Below are 17,812 nucleotides of genomic sequence, written 5' to 3'. Positions count from 1 at the left end.
TGTGAATCCTTTGCCATCAGTGTTTAGAACAACTCCAGCAAAGTACAACAACCTTCAAGTCCCATCTATATTAAGTAATACACTTGCTTACAGTGTAAAATTTTCCATTTATGGATTACAAAGCTGATACAAAAGTTACAAAATTGGAATCTTTAGTTTGTAATGGTTGAGATGGACAATTAAGAAAATTCTAACTCAGTGTGTATGAACTCCCTCAATCAATCCGCTCCACCCATCATTACTATTTCCTATGGCTGCCATGCAAAGATTTTGGAGAGCCTTCGAAGAAGTCCAAGAGATAATGTTCCAAATCATCAGCATTGTATTTAATGTGCTTTTCACTTATATGGTTAATATTTCTTCCAACAAAGGTCCGATAAGCCTGTATTACCTTGAGGGATGTTGAGATTCGAAGATCTTCTCGAAGCTGGCTATCGGGAATACACCAACCAGTTTGGCTCTTGTAAACTTCCTCAAAAGCAAGATAAAAGCTCTGCAATCTCTCTTTCAGAAGGGTTCTCGAAATAGAAGTCGAACCAGGATTTTGTATCCCCTCATCCCTAAGCAAGGAAAGGATAGAGCTCCAAGTAGCTCTCTCATAGTTCATAGCATGCAGCTGGAATTTCCAATTATGCTTGCGAATCCATTCATCGCCTAGTACATTTCTTAACTCCGAGCTCTTTGCTTTTTCAGCCATGTAATGAATGTTATTCATGAGGAAAAGATGCCGCAGTGACTCATCCCTGTACAACTTGGATTTATCTTCCAGATTGCACTCCAGAATTGAAAGGAGAGATCGGAAATGTAAAGCCACTGGGGAAGCAGAAGAGCTTTCACAGCTATTATTATCCTCTTCACTAACTGGGCTCATGTCCGGTGAAGTGGAAACTTGATCTTCCTTCTCATGGTCCTTCAGGACCACATCAAGTGTCTTGCCATAATCTGCAAGAGTTCTAATGTAATTCATAACATATCTAGTGAGATGGTGGATTCCACCACCAGGAAAAGCATTGGCTGATATGTTAGTTGCAACAGCATTCTCGAGTTCAAGAAAGGTTGCCTTTGCACAGTCTCCCAATCTCCTTAAAATGTCCTGACACTCCGTTCTAACACATGATTCAGTGGCACCCATATACAAAGCATCAATATCTGTCAAAAGATCTGCAAGCACCTCATACATGTCAAGAATCCGAATCAACTTTTCTGGTTGATAGGGACCAATAGCTATTGCTTCACCAAAATTCAAGAGCTGCAAAATTGAAGCTTTTGATGACTCAGCAAAGCATGCCAAACTGACTGATTCAAGCTCCCCAAAAATCTGATCACTAAGCCATCTTTCACTGGCAAGATAAACACGCACAAAAATCTTCATAGCACGAACCCACCTCCTGATCTTTGAGTTCAGTGTATTCCACTCCATCTTCAGTACATCCTCAATACTCAATTTCTCCACTTCAAGGATGAAGAGGCAATCATCAAGTGCATCTTTGCGAACACTTACATAAGCCTGAGAACATTCCCTCCCATAATTTGAAACAAACATCAAACTGGCAATAGATTTGAGGTCAGGAATCACATCTGGATGAACCAGTTCAATTATGTATTCCTCTGAGCCCCTGCTGATACTGTCTCTCTGCACCACATCCTCCACCGACTCATCCCCATAGGAGACAATGGAGCCATCATCTATGGTATCATCTTCACTTGAGCGAAAAGACATGTGCTCTGGCTCAAAAGGCTGCCTGTTCTGGACAAGCAAATGCTTGAACTCCTCCTCAAGCCTAACCATTGCAGTCTGAAGAACATCATGAGCCCGGTGCAGAAACCCATCCTCTTCACTATCTTTGGCAAGATTCAAACTTTCCAAACTCTCGGTCAACTTACGACCTTCATCAACAGCCCTCAAATATTCATAAGCTTCGTCAGGGCCACAATCCCATATCATAGATTGATTCGCCTCCCATCTCATGACCTTATCCTGCACTCTATTTAGCTGCTCCTCAATCTCAGAAAGTCCCTTTTCCTCCGCCTCTTCTTCCCTCTCTGCCTTTTCTTCACAAGCTTTAGCTATGGAAGATAATTGAGTGCCAAGACCAGCCAAGATTTTCCTGGCATCATTAGTCAAGTTCTTGTTGGTTTCTAATGCTTTCACTATGTTTTGAGCTGCAGCAATTAAGTTTTCTTCTTCTTCTTCCAAGATTGGGGTGGGGGGCCGACATTCACCCATGACTTACAACAATAGTGCAACTACAGCAACAATAACAACTTCCAAAACCCCGGAACAAATCTTAATTCCAAGGGAAAAAAAAAATCGAATCTTGAAATGACCTCAAGCAATCACACATACATAACTAATGAATTCTCAATTCAGCATATAAATCGAGAAAGAACAGCAAGCAACGAATAAATATAACCGAAAAAGTCAATAGCGGAAGAGAAAACAAAAAACAAGCAGAACCCACAAAAAAGAAGTACTAAAGGTCAAGAATCATGAAGATCTGCTGACTGCTAATATCAGACAGAGAAAACAAAATCAGAAAAGCGTGCAGAATTCGCAGGACCTTACAGAAAGCATAGTGCGTACTGCTCCCAAGAGCAAAAAATCTAAAGAAACTAGAGATACAAACCTTTTAAGGAGCAATCTACAAGGGAAGTGGAAGATTGAATCAGCAGAAGAAGATCCAATTAGTATTGTGCTCGTATCATACTAGTAGAAAGTAGCAGAATAAAAATGTAGTGTATGAAGCCAATGATAATAGGGAGAGAAACGGAGGAGTAAAGAAAAAAAAGTCTGGTGATTGGTGGGGTTGGAGACATGAAGAGATAAATTGGGATAATGGCAGGCGTCCAGTCCTCCTGGGGGTGGCAAGTTCCAAGTCACCTCACTACTATTAATACCTTTTGTGCAGATGGCCGACTTTTTACTTCTCTATGCGAGCTTGCTCCTTTGTCCAGGGACTTTGGATTGATGTCACTGACCAAGTTTTACAAGAGAACGGAAAACCCCCAAAAAAAAAATCGAATTCCCATAATTTTTCTGGTGCTAAAATATAAAAGTTACTGCTTTAAAAAAAAAAACAATTCTAACAAGCGATGGATGGGATTTGAACTTAGAAATTTTAATTCTTAAATTCTCAACTTTAGTAGGGTTCAACTACTAAACTAAGGCCTGCTCGACATATTACTACTGACTTTAAAAAGAAAAAATAATAATTGCAAGTCCATCGAATTTACAAGCTCAAAAAATGACAAATTCACTGTTTGAATTCATGTGTTAGTCTTCTAGCATTGTGCGTTATTACTCAATTAAACCACCTGTTGCTGCATCAAACATGGATGAACATTATTATTTTCAAATCATTTGTCACACCATATTTTTTAGTAGGGTTATTATCACTTTACCTCCTTAATGTTTGGTGCTACTATCAATTTCCCCCTTAACGTTATCTTTTAGTCACTTTACCCCCAAGACTAATGGTAAAACTTAACAGAGTTTGTTAATTAAAGTGAAAAGACATGTTTAACCCTTAAAATTATTATCACTTTATCCCCATAAAATATAGTCTCATTGTCAATTTATCCCATAGAGTTATTTTTTAGATAATTTATCCTACCATTAAACCAACTTAACAAGTTAAAAAACTTTAGAAGAAAATACCCTCCTCTTTGTATAATAAAAATAATAAAAAATTTAGAGTGACTCTTCTCTTTTTTAGTATCAAGAAAAAAAGTCAAAGTATTAATTTTTTTATTCTTGGCAATCTTTTTAATATTGAAAAAAATAGAAAGATGGAGAGGGGGAGAGGGAGAGAGAGAGCTCAATTCTTTTTTTAAAAATTACAAATAAAAAAGAATTAAATACTTTTATTATTTTAAAATTATTTCACTTTTTTTTGTTTACCACCAAATTCCAATCCTAATCTCAACAACCTTAAAGTAATACGATAATATTAGACTTTCCTTTATTTTCTTTTTTTGCAAAATCTAATTTTTTGTCTTCTTCTTTCTTATCTCTTTTTCTTTTCTTAGTATTAATAAATATGAAAAAAAGAAATTTGAGAAAATTCTTTTATTTTTATGTTTTTCGATCTCTTAAAGTAAAAAAAAAAAAAGAATAACCATTCCAACTTTTTTATTTTTGATTATATATAAAAAAGGGTAAATATATTTAAAATTTTTTGACCATACTAGTTAGATTAACGATGAGATAAAATGCCTAGAAAATAATGTTAGGAACTAAAGTGATTGTATCACTGTAATCTAAACGAATAAAGTGATAATAACAATGTAATAATGCTATAAAATAAAAGGGTATTTTTGTCCAAAATTTCTTAACATGCTGAGTAAAGTGACTAAAAAATACGTTAGGGGGTAAACTGATAGTAGTGATATAATTTAAAGGGGTAAAGTAATGATCAGATATTTACACAATGACCACATCCAAATTATTTTGCTACTTGAGATTGGAAGCAGCAGTTTCTATTATCGTAGTAGTATATGATTACAAAAGACCATGTGAGTGTGAGCAAAACCACAGGAACCGGCGACAGATGAAAACACCGTCGGAGAGCTATAATTTTCAGGGAAGCCGGCATTATATATACATAATATATATATATATATATTTAAAAAGCTGCCTCCGTTGTTGGTCCAAGTACGTTTTGACTTTCCGGTCTTTCTATTATCGTAGTAGTATATGATTACAAAAGACCATGTGAGTGTGAGCAAAACCACAGGAACCGGCGACAGATGAAAACACCGTCGGAGAGCTATAATTTTCAGGGAAGCCGGCATTATATATACATAATATATATATATATATATTTAAAAAGCTGCCTCCGTTGTTGGTCCAAGTACGTTTTGACTTTCCGTCCTTTGATGAGATGCTCAGCAAGTGGGTAACATGTCTAAATTAATTAGTTAATGGGCGAAAGTAAGGTGCCTTAAGTCGTAGACCGTTAACCTACGACAAGAATGTGTTTCTAATCTATACGCTAATACCAAGAACCCCTTGAACTTCTGTGCATTTCAAGTATTGACCGCCGAATGAACGCTGCAATATTTAAAGGAAAAATATTTCTTATAATTTTCTAAAAATTTTTTTTATTTAAAATGTTAATTTTGCGTCTTCTTTACAAATTTAAGTTAATAAAATTTGGTTTCAACCTAATTTTTTAATCACTTTTTAGTTTGAAATTACCACGTGATCCACATATATACAAAATGGGCCGGATCCCACTTTTTTAATGACAAAAGTAAACATGGATTAGGTCCGGGTCAGATCATACTTTTTTAAAAAGCAAAAATGAATATAGGTTGAGTTATTTGTTTAATTACAAATGAAATATAATAATATTTTTACCCTAAAAAAAGGGATAATTTCAGAAACCTCTCCTGAGGTTTCTAATAATTTCACTTGGCTCCCCTAAGGTTTCAAAAATTACACTTACCTCCTTTGCCCATTTAAAATGACAACACTAATCTTAATATTTTTAATAAAACTCTTTTGTTGCCATGTTTATGCAAATGATAGATTTTATAATTTTTTTTACCTTTTCTTTCTTATTCATTTCTCTTATATTTCATTAGAAATATAGAAAAACTATCAATGTTGTCCCTAATATTTATCCAAATTAAACATTAAACTAGTAATTTTTTTTATAACTTTTAATATCCTTCAATTTTTTTTGTAGCTCTTTTATTTGGTATAAGGATAAGTCAACAATGATCAAAATCAAATGGCCTAAAATCACTACCAAATTATGATAGTTCCACCACTAAACTAGTTCATAAATTTTTATTAAAAAAAATAGTCCACAAACTTTATAAAAAAATAACACTTTCTTCTCTATCATGAAAAGAATTTATATTCCCAATAAAGCACTATAAAAAATACCATATTACAGCAAATGTTTATTGTTTTAGTTGATTATCAAATAACAAATATTGGCTTGAAAAACTTGACACTCTTTTTGTTTAGAAAAACAAATTGAACTTTGTAAGATAAGGGCATTTTAGGATATTCATTAAAATTTTGGCTTTGTTTTGAAGTTTGGTTATCAAAGTGTCAAATCAAGGGAGTCAAGTATAATTTATAAAATGTCAAGAGAACTAAGTGAAATACTAAAAAACCTCAAGGGAGGTTTCTGAAATTATCCCCTGAAAAAATGGCCATACATTGGTCGCGCAAGGATGAAAAGTGGTTCAAAATCTAAGTTTTGACCAAATTTTACTCGTATAATTTTTTAAATATTTAAAATTATAATTTTAAAAGTAAAAGACGAAAAATTTTATTTTAACGACATGCCATGTACGCTTCAGGCGATATTTTCATATTTAAATGCATTTTGATCAAGTTCTCATATGAATCCTAAGAGGCAATCTCCAGGGCGAGAGAAGGAAGAGGAGAAGGGGGTCTGAACGATGATGTTACTTTCGCTATTGGAGACGTATGAATTGATTAGAATGCACTGATCAACGAATAAATTTCAAACTCGTCAACTACTATGATGAAAAAAAAAATGGTTGCTGACACATTTAGATCGCCGGTTCGTGGTAGGACCGCAGGAATGCGCTGCCTCATTTATATTTGTTATTTAAACAAGCGGATGAGTGTTTTTTTTTTTTTTTTTTTTTTTTTTTTTGTCAATTGTCAACCCTACTCCTACTCCTACTCTATCTACGGGGAGGCTCAACTGAGCCTATGGGGACCGATGGGGACAGAACCACCAGCGGACCAAACGGGTGCACGACGCATCCGTCTGGATTTGAAGCAAGCCACAAGAATGGCATATTGGTGGGAGGCAAGGTTTGAACCCTTGCCTCCCACCCCACCCGGGCCACCAGCCCAAGGGCTTGGTGGTTAGCGGATGAGTGTTTAATGAACAAAAAGTTTGAAGAGGATATCACATCAGAGCCAGAGTGCAGTACTTAGAAGAATAGTAGTATTAAAATCCTAAACTGAAAGAAGGGCAAAAAAAAATTGTTCAAACTGAAGGCAACTCTCAATGTTTCCAAAAAAAAAAAAACACACAAGACAGCTGAATTAGACAAATTTAGTGGGGTATAAATTATGATTCGCCCAAAACTGGCTTGGCTCAAGTCCTCAAAAGTTGACCACTACTGCTACTAATGCGTGCTTACGTTTTGCTATTAAGTATTAACAATTGACACCACCATCAGCACCATTGAAATGTTGAAGGGAAATCGTTACTCTGCACCCTCCAACCTATTTTATTTTTTAAAGGATATTTTTTTTGAGTAAATCTTATACAACAGTGTATACATTATTACCATTAGATTCATGACATGCGTACAAAAGTTAAATTTTAAATTCAAATTTCGCATAATTATCATTCATCCAATGCTGACGGTGTGTACACGATCAGTGTATGAAAAATTAATTTTTTTTTTCGGAGGGAATTTTTCAAGGATTCAATTTTTCTTCATTGAATCGTTCCGGATTTTGGGGATAATTATCAATAATACAGCAGCGAGTTCTTGGAACAGAGTATTAGAGTTTTAATAAGAGGTAGCAATTTATTATTAGTAGTATAGGATTTTGTAAAACCGAAATGAAAATATGATGCCGTGTGCACAGTCAACAAACAAATACATGTCAATTCATCGAACCCTTTGAAAATTTTATTTTATTGGGCAGGTTTGGACCGCGGACCGCATCTAGGAAAACCACACCACCAACACTCCCTATTTCGTGGTCCTTGACAATTTGACTATATAATAATATCTTCCCGTCTCCACCATGTCTTTTCAATTCATGAGGAAGTTAAGGGGTCACTTTCCCTCCGGCAGGATAAACGAAATTTGCGACTCCGGCGACAAGTCAACACAGCAGAATTCAGTCAAATCTATCCTGCGGTTTTTTTTTTTTTCAAAATGTATCTACTTGTATTAATTAATTAAACAACAAATGAACGACACCTTTTTGCTATAATTCTTCCCCTCTGTCTTGTGACGACGAAAGCAAGAGGCTGAGCAAGATATTGAAGATGATCTCTGCATCAACTAAAAAGCCTTAAAAAAAAGAATGTTACAAATAAGCACCTGCATGTTCTTAGTTTTCCCTTTTATTTCAGCAATGATCAAACCGATCTACAAGTGCTGCAACATTGCAAACATTCCCTGCCCAACAGCTCCATTCCTCAATTCTTCCGCCCCACCTTCATTCGTATGTGCTTGGCATAATCAAAGTGTGGCCCTTCTTTTTGGCAAAAATAACACCAAAGCTAAAGGGTTTGGTCCCGAAATTAATGGTGGAGAGTGCTTCATCATAGAGAGGGAAGGGGCTGTCCCGCTAGAAACGATGTGAGTAGCTGAAGCGCAGCTCTGGGCTTTAAAAGTGGGACTTCATGACCAGCTCCTCTAACTGTTGCAAATGTCAGCCCTTTATATACCTCTGTCCAGCCTCCCACCTTTACAAAACCAATTACTACAAAACGTCAATTCCTTAATCCTCCCTCTTCTCCAGTGAAAAAGTTATCAATGGTGAACCCCAAAACGTGCAAATTTTATGCTTGAATGGATCAAAGATTAGAAAAGTCGAGAGGCAACTAGCTAACCTGTTTCTTGACGTACCAAGGATACCATGGTATATCTGTGTCCAGCTTGAGTTGTGCGAGGGCGTACCTCGTGGCTGTAACAGGCACTACTGAGTCTACATCTCCACTGCCAATCCACAAGAAAGAATCAAAAAAAAAACTTCATTTGCAAGGATCACTAATAGAACGATTCAGCAGTATAATAAGGTCAGTCAATGACAACAAGTGACAAATTGCTAACCTGAAAACCCATATTCTCAAACCAGCAGCTATTAATTTCCGATATATTGGAAGAACAGAGCTGTCCGTATCATTCCAATTTCGATTTAAGGTTTCACTACGAGAAGTAAATCATAATTAGCAAATGCACATAAATTCTCTATTTTGACAGAAGAACTACTACTACTTGCATAAGTCAGTCTGACGATTTATTTTATTTACCTGCAGGCTGTCCATTTATATGGAATCCTAGTTGTATTAGCATGGAGAGCTTTCTGCACGTCCGGCCTATTGTAATAGATTTCGGCATACTTTTCAGTACAAGGATCATACCCTGATAACTGCCTAAACATCTGTAGGAGACACAGAGAACAACGTTAATCAATCTGTTGTCTAGTCAAGACGAGTCATCATCATCTCATGCTACCAGTACATTACGAAAATCTGATGGCGTTTACTTGATTTTTATACCGGATATGGTTGGTGCGGCAAACGCATTGAGTGCCGTGTTGTTCTGCTACCGTCGGAATTGTTACAAGGCGGAGCATATATGTTGTACTGGTCAATGTTACCAAACTCTTTGTCCATGGCATAATAGTACAAGGATTCACATTCATTTGACTCCTTTTGGCGCCGGAAGTCGCAAATGTTTACCAGTTGCCGGTATGTCTCATCAGAGATCATGGCATGGCTCCACCAGTATGTCACTGTCCCCAGATTGTCATAGTAGTTATCTGTAACTGCATTCCCCACCTGCAAATGATTATGATTGATTGTGAATCTAGAATAATGGATCAAAACCAAATACTCCAGTAATAAAATGTCTTGTATCAATTAAAATTACCATGAATCCTCTAAGATTAATGGGGTTCTTGGACTTGGAATTGTAGTCTACTATTGCATTAGCCAACTGAGGAACATAATGGCCTGCGTAGCTCTCTCCAGTAAGATAAAGTTCGCGTTTCTTGTAGCGTGGGAATCGTTCCATCCATTGAATCAGGAACTTTAGTGAATCCTCGGCTACATAAAAAGTTTGACATCAAATCATGAGTTTTGCCTTGGTGTTGTGTTCAAAGGAATTAATCCATAAAGTAAAAGATGCATAACTAGTTACCTTTTTTTTTCCCCCTTGGCGGGGTTTCAATTTGTATCAGTAGTACCCTACGTAATTAGTGTTGGAGTATTTTAATAAAATATTTAAATTTTCAATTTTGAATAACTTATATTAAGAGCGTTGCTTGAGATAGAAAACACTAATACTAGTAGATTACTACAAATATTACGCTATAAGTTATAAGAGAAAATTCATACTCTATATTTCTATCTCGCAACTTGGCAAGAAAAATAGTGTGTTAGCGGAGTTAAATATATACTTTCTCAGTTGTGTAGACTAATGAGAGTAATAACAAATATTGTTGACCTATTGTATTTAGCGAATGACTAGATAAAAATTCTACTGTATCAGAATTGATTCTTTCGTAAAAACTTGAATCATCTTAAAAAAAGCGACGTAGTTGTGTCTTAAAAACTTCCGCATTTATGCATTGTTATATTGCTATTGTTATAAGTATTTTATTATTGCTGATTTTTCAGTTAACATTTATAATTTTGTTTTAGCGGAACAACAATTAGTTCAACTAAAAGAGTAAAATCTAGGCAGAATTAAGCACTTCACATACCCCGTATGTGTCCCATAAACTTCTTAATTAGCTAGCAGCCAAGCACCCAATAATGTGCGCTGTAAAAGACTCGCGAGTCACGACCCCATAATCGTGCACCTTTCTTGTTCTAGAGTGGCCCCTTTTTCACCCTTTCCTAATTGGATAGATAGTGGTCCGCCATGATTGATCTACCAAAGGAAGTCAATGGTAGCTACAGCCATCCATGGAACAACTGGGACAGGTCCATTAGAGATTGGGTCATTCAAGACATGGCCTACCAATTTGGACGGTTCATGTGTTTGCTATAGCTAACCGGGCCCTCCCACAACGCCCCAGAAGTCAGAAACAATTATGACTGATGATATTAGGAATTGTGGCAAGAAAGGGCTTTATGACTGATGACTGATTACACTTACCAGTGCGTTGATCACCAGTGTCAAGGAGATCCGAAGACCTGTTGCTGTATGAAAAGCCAACCCCTGCTGGAGTTTCCAAGAATAGCAAGTTTGCCAACTTATTCCACGAGAATTTGTTGAGGTATAATCCTGAGGCTGTCCTGTTTATCCTGAATGGTCCAATCTCTTCTGATGCGCCATACGCCACGGAAGAGCAACCTGGACCTGATTTTGGAATCAGGTTAAGAAACATATCTATTGACTCTCTTTTTTCCCCAAAATTTGTCCGGCCACAAATATCAACAAGCATTTGATGTGCAATACAAACCATTTCTGGTAACGACATTCCTTCTTAGCCAGTGATGCTTTTCAAAGCATGATACAAGAGTATATACCAATATATCTATTGCATTTTTGTTTCTGCATAGGACAAAATGAGATACCCCCCCCCCCCCCCAAGAAAAAAATTCATGTGGTACAACTGATTCACATAAAATTAGTGCTTAGTAAAGTTGATCTCTATCTCTTCAACTAAAAGCCTCCGCGTGTTAATGTTATGAACTTAGCATTGGAGCCAAATATCATGTACTACTAACATTGTACTATTGATTCATGATCATAATATATGTTTGTTTTTATTTATTGGAAAAAGATGGTAGTAATCATGAGAAAAATTACACATTAGTGCCGCGTGCTAGCAACCTAGCAAGCAGTAACATTTACTTTAGTGCACCAGAGACTCTGATCACAAAGGGCTTCAGCAGAACCTTAATGACGACTGTGGTGTTGGTCGACTCCTACTAACAAATGATCATCCCTTTTTCTAAGTTGCATTCAACGTTTTTCTGGCATCTAGCTACATGCAACGTAAATGCTGGTGGGCTAAGAGAGAGAGAGTGAGGAAAAGGGACTGAGGAGAGGATCGTGTGTTTAATGTTTGTGAATCCCTAAATCATGGGGGGGGTTCGGAGTCGTGAATATGGGCGTCGGTAGTAGTAAATCTGTCCATCCTCGTCTGCACCAAAAGGACATCATCTCCCCACTGCTCTCTCTCTTTGGATCCTAGTCTCTACTACGTACGTAGTCTGCCTTTATGTTCAAGAACAGTACATGTATTTGAACCAATATGATTAACAGTCTGCGAATTAAGCTCGAAACGACGCAAGCATTAGCCCTTAAGAATCAAAAGCCACAAGAACAAACTTATATAAAGTAGTTTTTTTTTTTAAAAAAAAAAAAAGACAAGACACACATACACACACAGAGGGAGAGATGGTCCAAAAATAAACGAACCATATGTGTGTGTGTGTGCGTGTTACTTTTTCTGCTACAAGCAGATCGAAAGCCTCGTCCTCCTAAGTATAATACTAACATGTTTCTTCTGTTGGTTATGCAAAAACATTTCTCTTCGAGTAACTATATAACACAAAGAGGAGGTAAAGAGTCAAAATGATATCAAACTTCTTCTCAGATGGCACCAAGGAAAGCATGCAGACTTGCACCAAATAATACCCTACTGTAGTATGTTATAGCAGAATCAATAGGAGATTGGGAGGGCAGCCAATTAAGTTAACCCCCCTTTTCGGCGCTTCGGTGGAGCTTTTCTTTACCAGACTAAATCAGTGTACTACTAATAAGCAGCAGCAACAGCAGCAAGAGGGAGGTGGAAAGATAAAGAGAGATCTAACCTCCATTGAGCCAAACAACCAAGGGTTTTGAGGAGGGTTCATCAGCAGCCTCAGTAAGCCAATAAAACAGGGCTCTCCTGGCAACTTCATTGACGGTGACATAGCCTGAAAACTGCTGGAAAGAGACCTTGGGCTGTCCAGGAAGAGCAGTTATTCTGTCAGCTTCTTCTTCTTCTTCTTCTTCTTCTTCCGCTTGTTTATGATCACTAGCGCTGCTGGCCACCACTAGAAGAAGCATTAATAATATCATTAGCACCAAAGAAACACGCATCTTTTCCGGGGCCATGAATGATGACTACTAGCACAAAGAGCAAGTGAATTTCCCAAAAGTTTTTAGGAGGCAGCAGGGGTAGAACTGATGGGGCAAGTAAGTAAGAATTTGGTACGACCAGGCCAGCAGCTGGCTGCTCGTGAATTGTGAAACGAGCAGCACTTAATTTGTTGCCGGTGCCCGGCTGGAAGCTGAATTGAATTGTAGGAGTATTAAAGACTAGAGAGAGAGAGAGAGGACCAGTACTATGGGTTTTGAGTCTCTCTGCCTTACAATCAGCTGGGAGTAAATAAGAGAGAGGCTCCGACTCAGACAGAGAGGGAGAGAGAGAGATTTGTGGTGTGATTAATCTTCTTCAGTTCAGTGTCATGCTCATGCATGAACAGAGGAGGAACACGCACGCGCACTCCCCTGCCTGTAAATTGTAAATGCCATGCGGCCCAAGGACAGATCTATCCCTTTCAAGCTTCAGGATAATCAGTGCTGGTGCTTGATATACATACGGGAACGGAGCCCATAATCTTCGATTTTTTTTTTTTGGTGATTTGCACTAATTATTTTGGGATTTTGAGATTCGGGCTTCTGCTCTATTAATAGACCCAATCGTGCCACGCAATGTAGTTATCAACATTCAATTTCGGCAACGTCTCACATTCCACCAATAATTACACTCTGAAATCACATCTATGATTGCAAACCACCTGGATGGATTTACAGTGCATCCGTCTGGATTTTTTAAGCAAGATCACATTTAATTGTGATAAATTAATAGGAGGTAATCAAGCCTTAATGCATTGATGGTGGCCCGGTTATACAATCATAATCAACTGCAGGTAAATGCCCATAATAATCACCTTAATGGCTGAATTGCCGTTTCCAGAAATTAAGGACAGCTTCTACTCCTCCGCACGAAAATAGTTTCTCTCCAACATAACATAATGAACAAAACCCGCCTTTCAATATAAATATATACTTATATTCTTTTGGTCTTAGACCCACACAATAAACACAAAAGTCTTTTGTTCTATACATATGTCGTAGGCTTGTGAGTTACTGGTAAGTTAACTCTAATTTCTTTGATATGCAGCCAAAAAAAAAAAAAAAAGACTGCCACGGTTTCCAGCGCATGCAGCAGGCTAAGCAACGAATGTTACATCATTTATAAAATCCACCTTTCCGCCATGCATTTCTTTTAAGGAAAAAAAGGGTGGGGGGAAGAAGAAAAGAAAGAAAGAAAAAAAGCAAATCTAAAATCCACCTATAAATAGCAGAAACGGGACAATCGATTTGATGACATCTTCGTTTGCAGTTTTTGCACCAACCAGCATTTGCCAGACGCTCAAAGTGATGATGTGAGCCTAATTCCACTACAGGGTTCGTAGCAGGTGGTAGAGGTGCAGACAGATGTGTTGTAGTATTACGGCATTTTGCACTGTGTATAGCAACTTTCTTTTCTTCACTGTGGACTATTACATTTACATACAATCATCAAAAACTGATACTCATCCCTGACGCTACTTGACCTTTTTCTTTGGAAATTAAAAGCCACTTTGAAGGGTTAGAAATCGATTACCACTACTGAGTGATAAATTCTTCCATCTTCATCAAAAGGGAGAATATACTAAGCACAGCTCAACGTGAAAAGTTTGAATCCAGACTACTTGACAACTCATTAAAAGTCGATACTGTTTATACTACTAGCTAGCTAGTTCTTGATTCATTCACAAGTCATGATGCAAGAAAAGAAGCTAAGCCAATCTTTGCGTAGAACAGCACAAGCGCCCGATAGAATCACGAAGAAACCTGCCACCGATAGAGAATAGGAACACCCGTGATTCAGAGACCTACTCTGCTCTACTTTATTTGAAACAAAATAATACTACTACTACTACTATATAACTTGGAGGGCAGAGGGCATGAGCTAGGTTCGCTGTTTCATTCCGTCTCTCTCTCTCTCTCTCGCCCTCCTAGTCTCTCCTTTGATATTATTAATAATCTTGCATCTTACGTTTACTCAACTCAAAAAGATCTCCTTTCTCTGATGCACATAACTCTTTAACTGTATATATATATATATTGTGGCAATGCACAAGACAAGGGTCAGAAACAGAAACCCCAATTGGGATAATAAGATGATATGAGAGTGGCGTCACAAATTCCTACTGCTATGCTGAAGTAGTTGTATACTATATATATATAGTGTGGACAAAAGCTGCCCCTCTATCCTCTCTGGATGCTCCTGGACCAAACTGGACTCTCTTTTTTTTTTCTTTCTTTCTTTAATAAAAAGTTTGGGTAGGTTGGATTTCAACATTATTATTACTTTCGATATCATAAGCCGTTTGTAGAGATTATTATAGATCGTTCGCTAACACAGTGCTCAACTAAGCTGAGGACATATTATTGTTGATGTACTTAAGATTTGTGCAAAACAAAACCTTAGTAATACATTTAATTATATTAGCGTACAATAATGTAATGTGACCCTCAAATATGCCGCACCCGGAACTTGTGGGTTTGCTACACCTGCCCTTGTTGACCCAATTATGTAATACTACTACGAAACAAGCGCCGTTTACCAGTAGTCCCTTCAATCCTCGCCAGTTTGACTCGCTTCAGGGAGGTCTTGAGGGTTAGAACAGATTTGTTTTATAGCTCAGAAATAAGTAGTTACGATCATTTCATTTTGCCTTAATCCGACACAAGACCACGAGGTCCTTGATCAACATAACTAATAGGACAACTAAGTCATTAGTATCTTTCTTTTTTTTTTGTCAAATCTACAGCACGTCAGTATCGTTTCAGTAGTCTTTTTTTTTTTTTTTGGGTATCATTTCGGTGATTTTTTATTTTTTCGAAACGATAACTGTTGTATAATCTATTATATCCAATCCTATGTTAGAAGGAGAAAGAGAATTTGAAGAGATCCAAGAATAATTCGAAAGGGACTGAATCACCACCATCAGAGCCACTTAATGTGACATTTGATGGGAGACAAGGTTTGAATCTTGACCTCCCATCACATCAAGTTTTAATGTTTTGGTGGGGGTGGTGGTGATCATTTCGGTGGTCATTCACGGTCGAAATGAGGTTTTCCTGTCAAAATCACACGATGGCCGGTTCAGGACTAGGATGTCATGTTTTGGGTACCCCATAGACGTTTCGCCCTAATACTTATGAATACATGGAAGTCCGGTCAAAGCAAGTCGCGGGTTCACTTCCCCAGGTTGATTGCTACTCTCAAATTCACGCCAATGCCTACTCAAACTAAATCGAGGTTGGCGTTCCTTCTCGCTTCAATCTCCCCTTTATGTACCTAAGATGTGTGAAGGTCCAAGGAACCTATCGTAATACAGTCAGAACGTTTTTATCTTCTTTTGACTAATCATTCTGCTGCAACGTAGCTAACTTAGAGACGAATTCAATAAAAAAATTTTTTTTAATTTTCATAGTCATTTTATCTCCTCGGGAGAGACAGAAAGATTGAACTTGTATGTTAAAATAGGGAAAAGGTAAATTTCATCAATCTAAGCTAATTTCAGCTGTAGTCTCTACCATCAATTTTTCCTTTATTTAATAACTTTGAATTTAGCAGATTTAATATATATATTTTTTCACTCTAATGGGAAACGTAATGAGGTAATTGATAGAAAGTAGATGGAACCCACAGTCCTAGCATTCTTTCTCTTCTTTTTTTTTTTCCAAAAAAAAAAGGGTGAATTATTTGCTTTGGTATTTGGTTTACTAACTTGGGTACCCTCTTAAATCTTAATTATCATTCACCATTTGCCGTACACAGCTAGCAAGGCAATGGAATGGGCCAATCTTTCGCAATGGGTTGGGCCAATCTTTTGCGAGGAGGTGAGGTAAATCTCCAACGAGACGGCCCAGTTTCGCATTATTTAAGTCGTACTGTTATTAATTAATTAACAGTCGTACAGAAAACAAATTGTTAAAAGAAAAAAATAGTGTCAAGAAAGGCGGATGGAAAGAGGATTAGATTACCAAATTTTCTGTCGTCTCGTCTGCCAAATTTCGACCGTTGAAACTTGAAAATGCTTACTCCATCCCCACAAAACAAAACGGTCATCCCTGTTTCTCATCTCAACTCATATATATCTGACTCGAAACCTTTCCAAATTATTCTCTCAATACCCTACTACTGCTGTTTCTCTCCCTATATCCACGCTGCTGGTAAAGTGATTGATATTCTCTTGTTGGAGTTGGACCAACAACAGATACCAAATTCCCATTACACTAATTCCATACCCCAATGGAGTATGTGCTGGGAACCGCCCTTAATCAGATGGAGTCTAACACTTTGGACGCCACGAGTCCTCCTCCTCACAATCTGCAGAAACCTATTAAAAGCCCAGTTTCGCAAAATACTGCGGCTGCTCCCTGCAAATCTGTGACTCCTAGTCGTCTTAAGGTTCCCAAGGCTTTCAAATATCCTGAGAGGTTTGTAATTCTGTCTTCTTTGCCTTTCATTTTCTGCCTTTTTTTTTTTTTTTTGGTTTCAGCTTTGTAAGCGGTTCTTCATTTCTTGTAGGTATACTAGTCCAACCGATCTTATGATGTCTCCGGTGTCGAGAGGACTTCTTGCCAGAAGTAGAAAGCCCGGCGCCCTCTTACCTCCCTCCAACAATCAACCCCATGTACGCTTTTTTTAGCCCCAACACCCAGCAATCTTCTTCTTCTTTTTGGTTTGGATCTTTCTTTGTTTCCTTTCCTTTCAGTTTTATTGATTGTTTTGTACATTAGCAGCTTCAAGGTTTACAGCGTCAGGAAGTCAGACTTTTCGGGATATGAAATTTTGGGTCAGTGGAGCAGCAGTTGAAGAATTCTTTCACCTTTCGGTCTGATAATCAGCAAAACAGAGACCACCTAATGGGGTTCTCCATTTCTTTGCCTCCCTTTTGTTTCAAAATTTTTTGATCTATTAGAAAAGTGGTCTGTATGTCGTGTACTTTTGTCGAATATAATGCAAAGGGTTCACCTTCTCCGTACCATTCATATT

The 17,812-nt window shown here is 37.5% G+C and overlaps 3 protein-coding genes across 6 annotated transcripts; 1 reads left to right on the top strand and 2 right to left on the bottom strand.

Annotated features, from left to right (window-relative positions):
• Positions 1–43: 43 nt before the first annotated feature.
• On the bottom strand, positions 44–2,894 carry LOC113751749 (exocyst complex component EXO70E2). 2 transcript variants are annotated; one of them, XM_027295867.1, is made up of 2 exons: positions 2,628–2,892; positions 44–2,108 (listed from the first exon to the last, which is right to left on the bottom strand). In XM_027295867.1, exon 2 carries the CDS (start codon positions 1,967–1,969, stop codon positions 242–244), a length of 1,728 nt encoding a protein of 575 aa, XP_027151668.1. In that variant the 5' UTR covers positions 1,970–2,108; positions 2,628–2,892; the 3' UTR covers positions 44–241. The 2 variants fall into 2 exon arrangements, with proteins under 2 accessions (XP_027151668.1, XP_027151667.1); XM_027295866.1 differs by having other exon boundaries at positions 44–2,894.
• A 5,105-nt stretch (positions 2,895–7,999) lies between these two features.
• Positions 8,000–13,045, bottom strand: LOC113751754 (serine carboxypeptidase-like 25). 2 transcript variants are annotated; one of them, XM_027295871.1, is made up of 8 exons: positions 12,522–13,045; positions 10,855–11,058; positions 9,622–9,797; positions 9,249–9,530; positions 9,000–9,130; positions 8,800–8,895; positions 8,580–8,685; positions 8,000–8,432 (listed from the first exon to the last, which is right to left on the bottom strand). In XM_027295871.1, the coding sequence occupies exons 1-8, from the start codon at positions 12,805–12,807 to the stop codon at positions 8,289–8,291; spliced, it is 1,425 nt and encodes a 474-aa protein (XP_027151672.1). In that variant the 5' UTR covers positions 12,808–13,045; the 3' UTR covers positions 8,000–8,288. The 2 variants fall into 2 exon arrangements, with proteins under 2 accessions (XP_027151672.1, XP_027151673.1); XM_027295872.1 differs by lacking the exon at positions 10,855–11,058.
• Positions 13,046–16,963: 3,918 nt separating this feature from the next.
• On the top strand, positions 16,964–17,801 carry LOC113751757. Of its 2 annotated transcripts, none has more exons than XM_027295876.1 (3): positions 16,964–17,253; positions 17,345–17,450; positions 17,560–17,801. In XM_027295876.1, the coding sequence occupies exons 1-3, from the start codon at positions 17,066–17,068 to the stop codon at positions 17,602–17,604; spliced, it is 339 nt and encodes a 112-aa protein (XP_027151677.1). In that variant the 5' UTR covers positions 16,964–17,065; the 3' UTR covers positions 17,605–17,801. The 2 variants fall into 2 exon arrangements, with proteins under 2 accessions (XP_027151677.1, XP_027151676.1); XM_027295875.1 differs by having other exon boundaries at positions 17,557–17,801.
• Positions 17,802–17,812: the final 11 nt, after the last annotated feature.

The sequence above is a fragment of the Coffea eugenioides genome, chromosome 11, assembly GCF_003713205.1.
Source record: "Coffea eugenioides isolate CCC68of chromosome 11, Ceug_1.0, whole genome shotgun sequence".
NCBI classification, from domain to species: domain Eukaryota; kingdom Viridiplantae; phylum Streptophyta; class Magnoliopsida; order Gentianales; family Rubiaceae; genus Coffea; species Coffea eugenioides.
The sequence above is the reverse complement of the archived record's forward strand: the minus strand, read 5'-3'. Positions and strand labels throughout refer to the sequence as shown.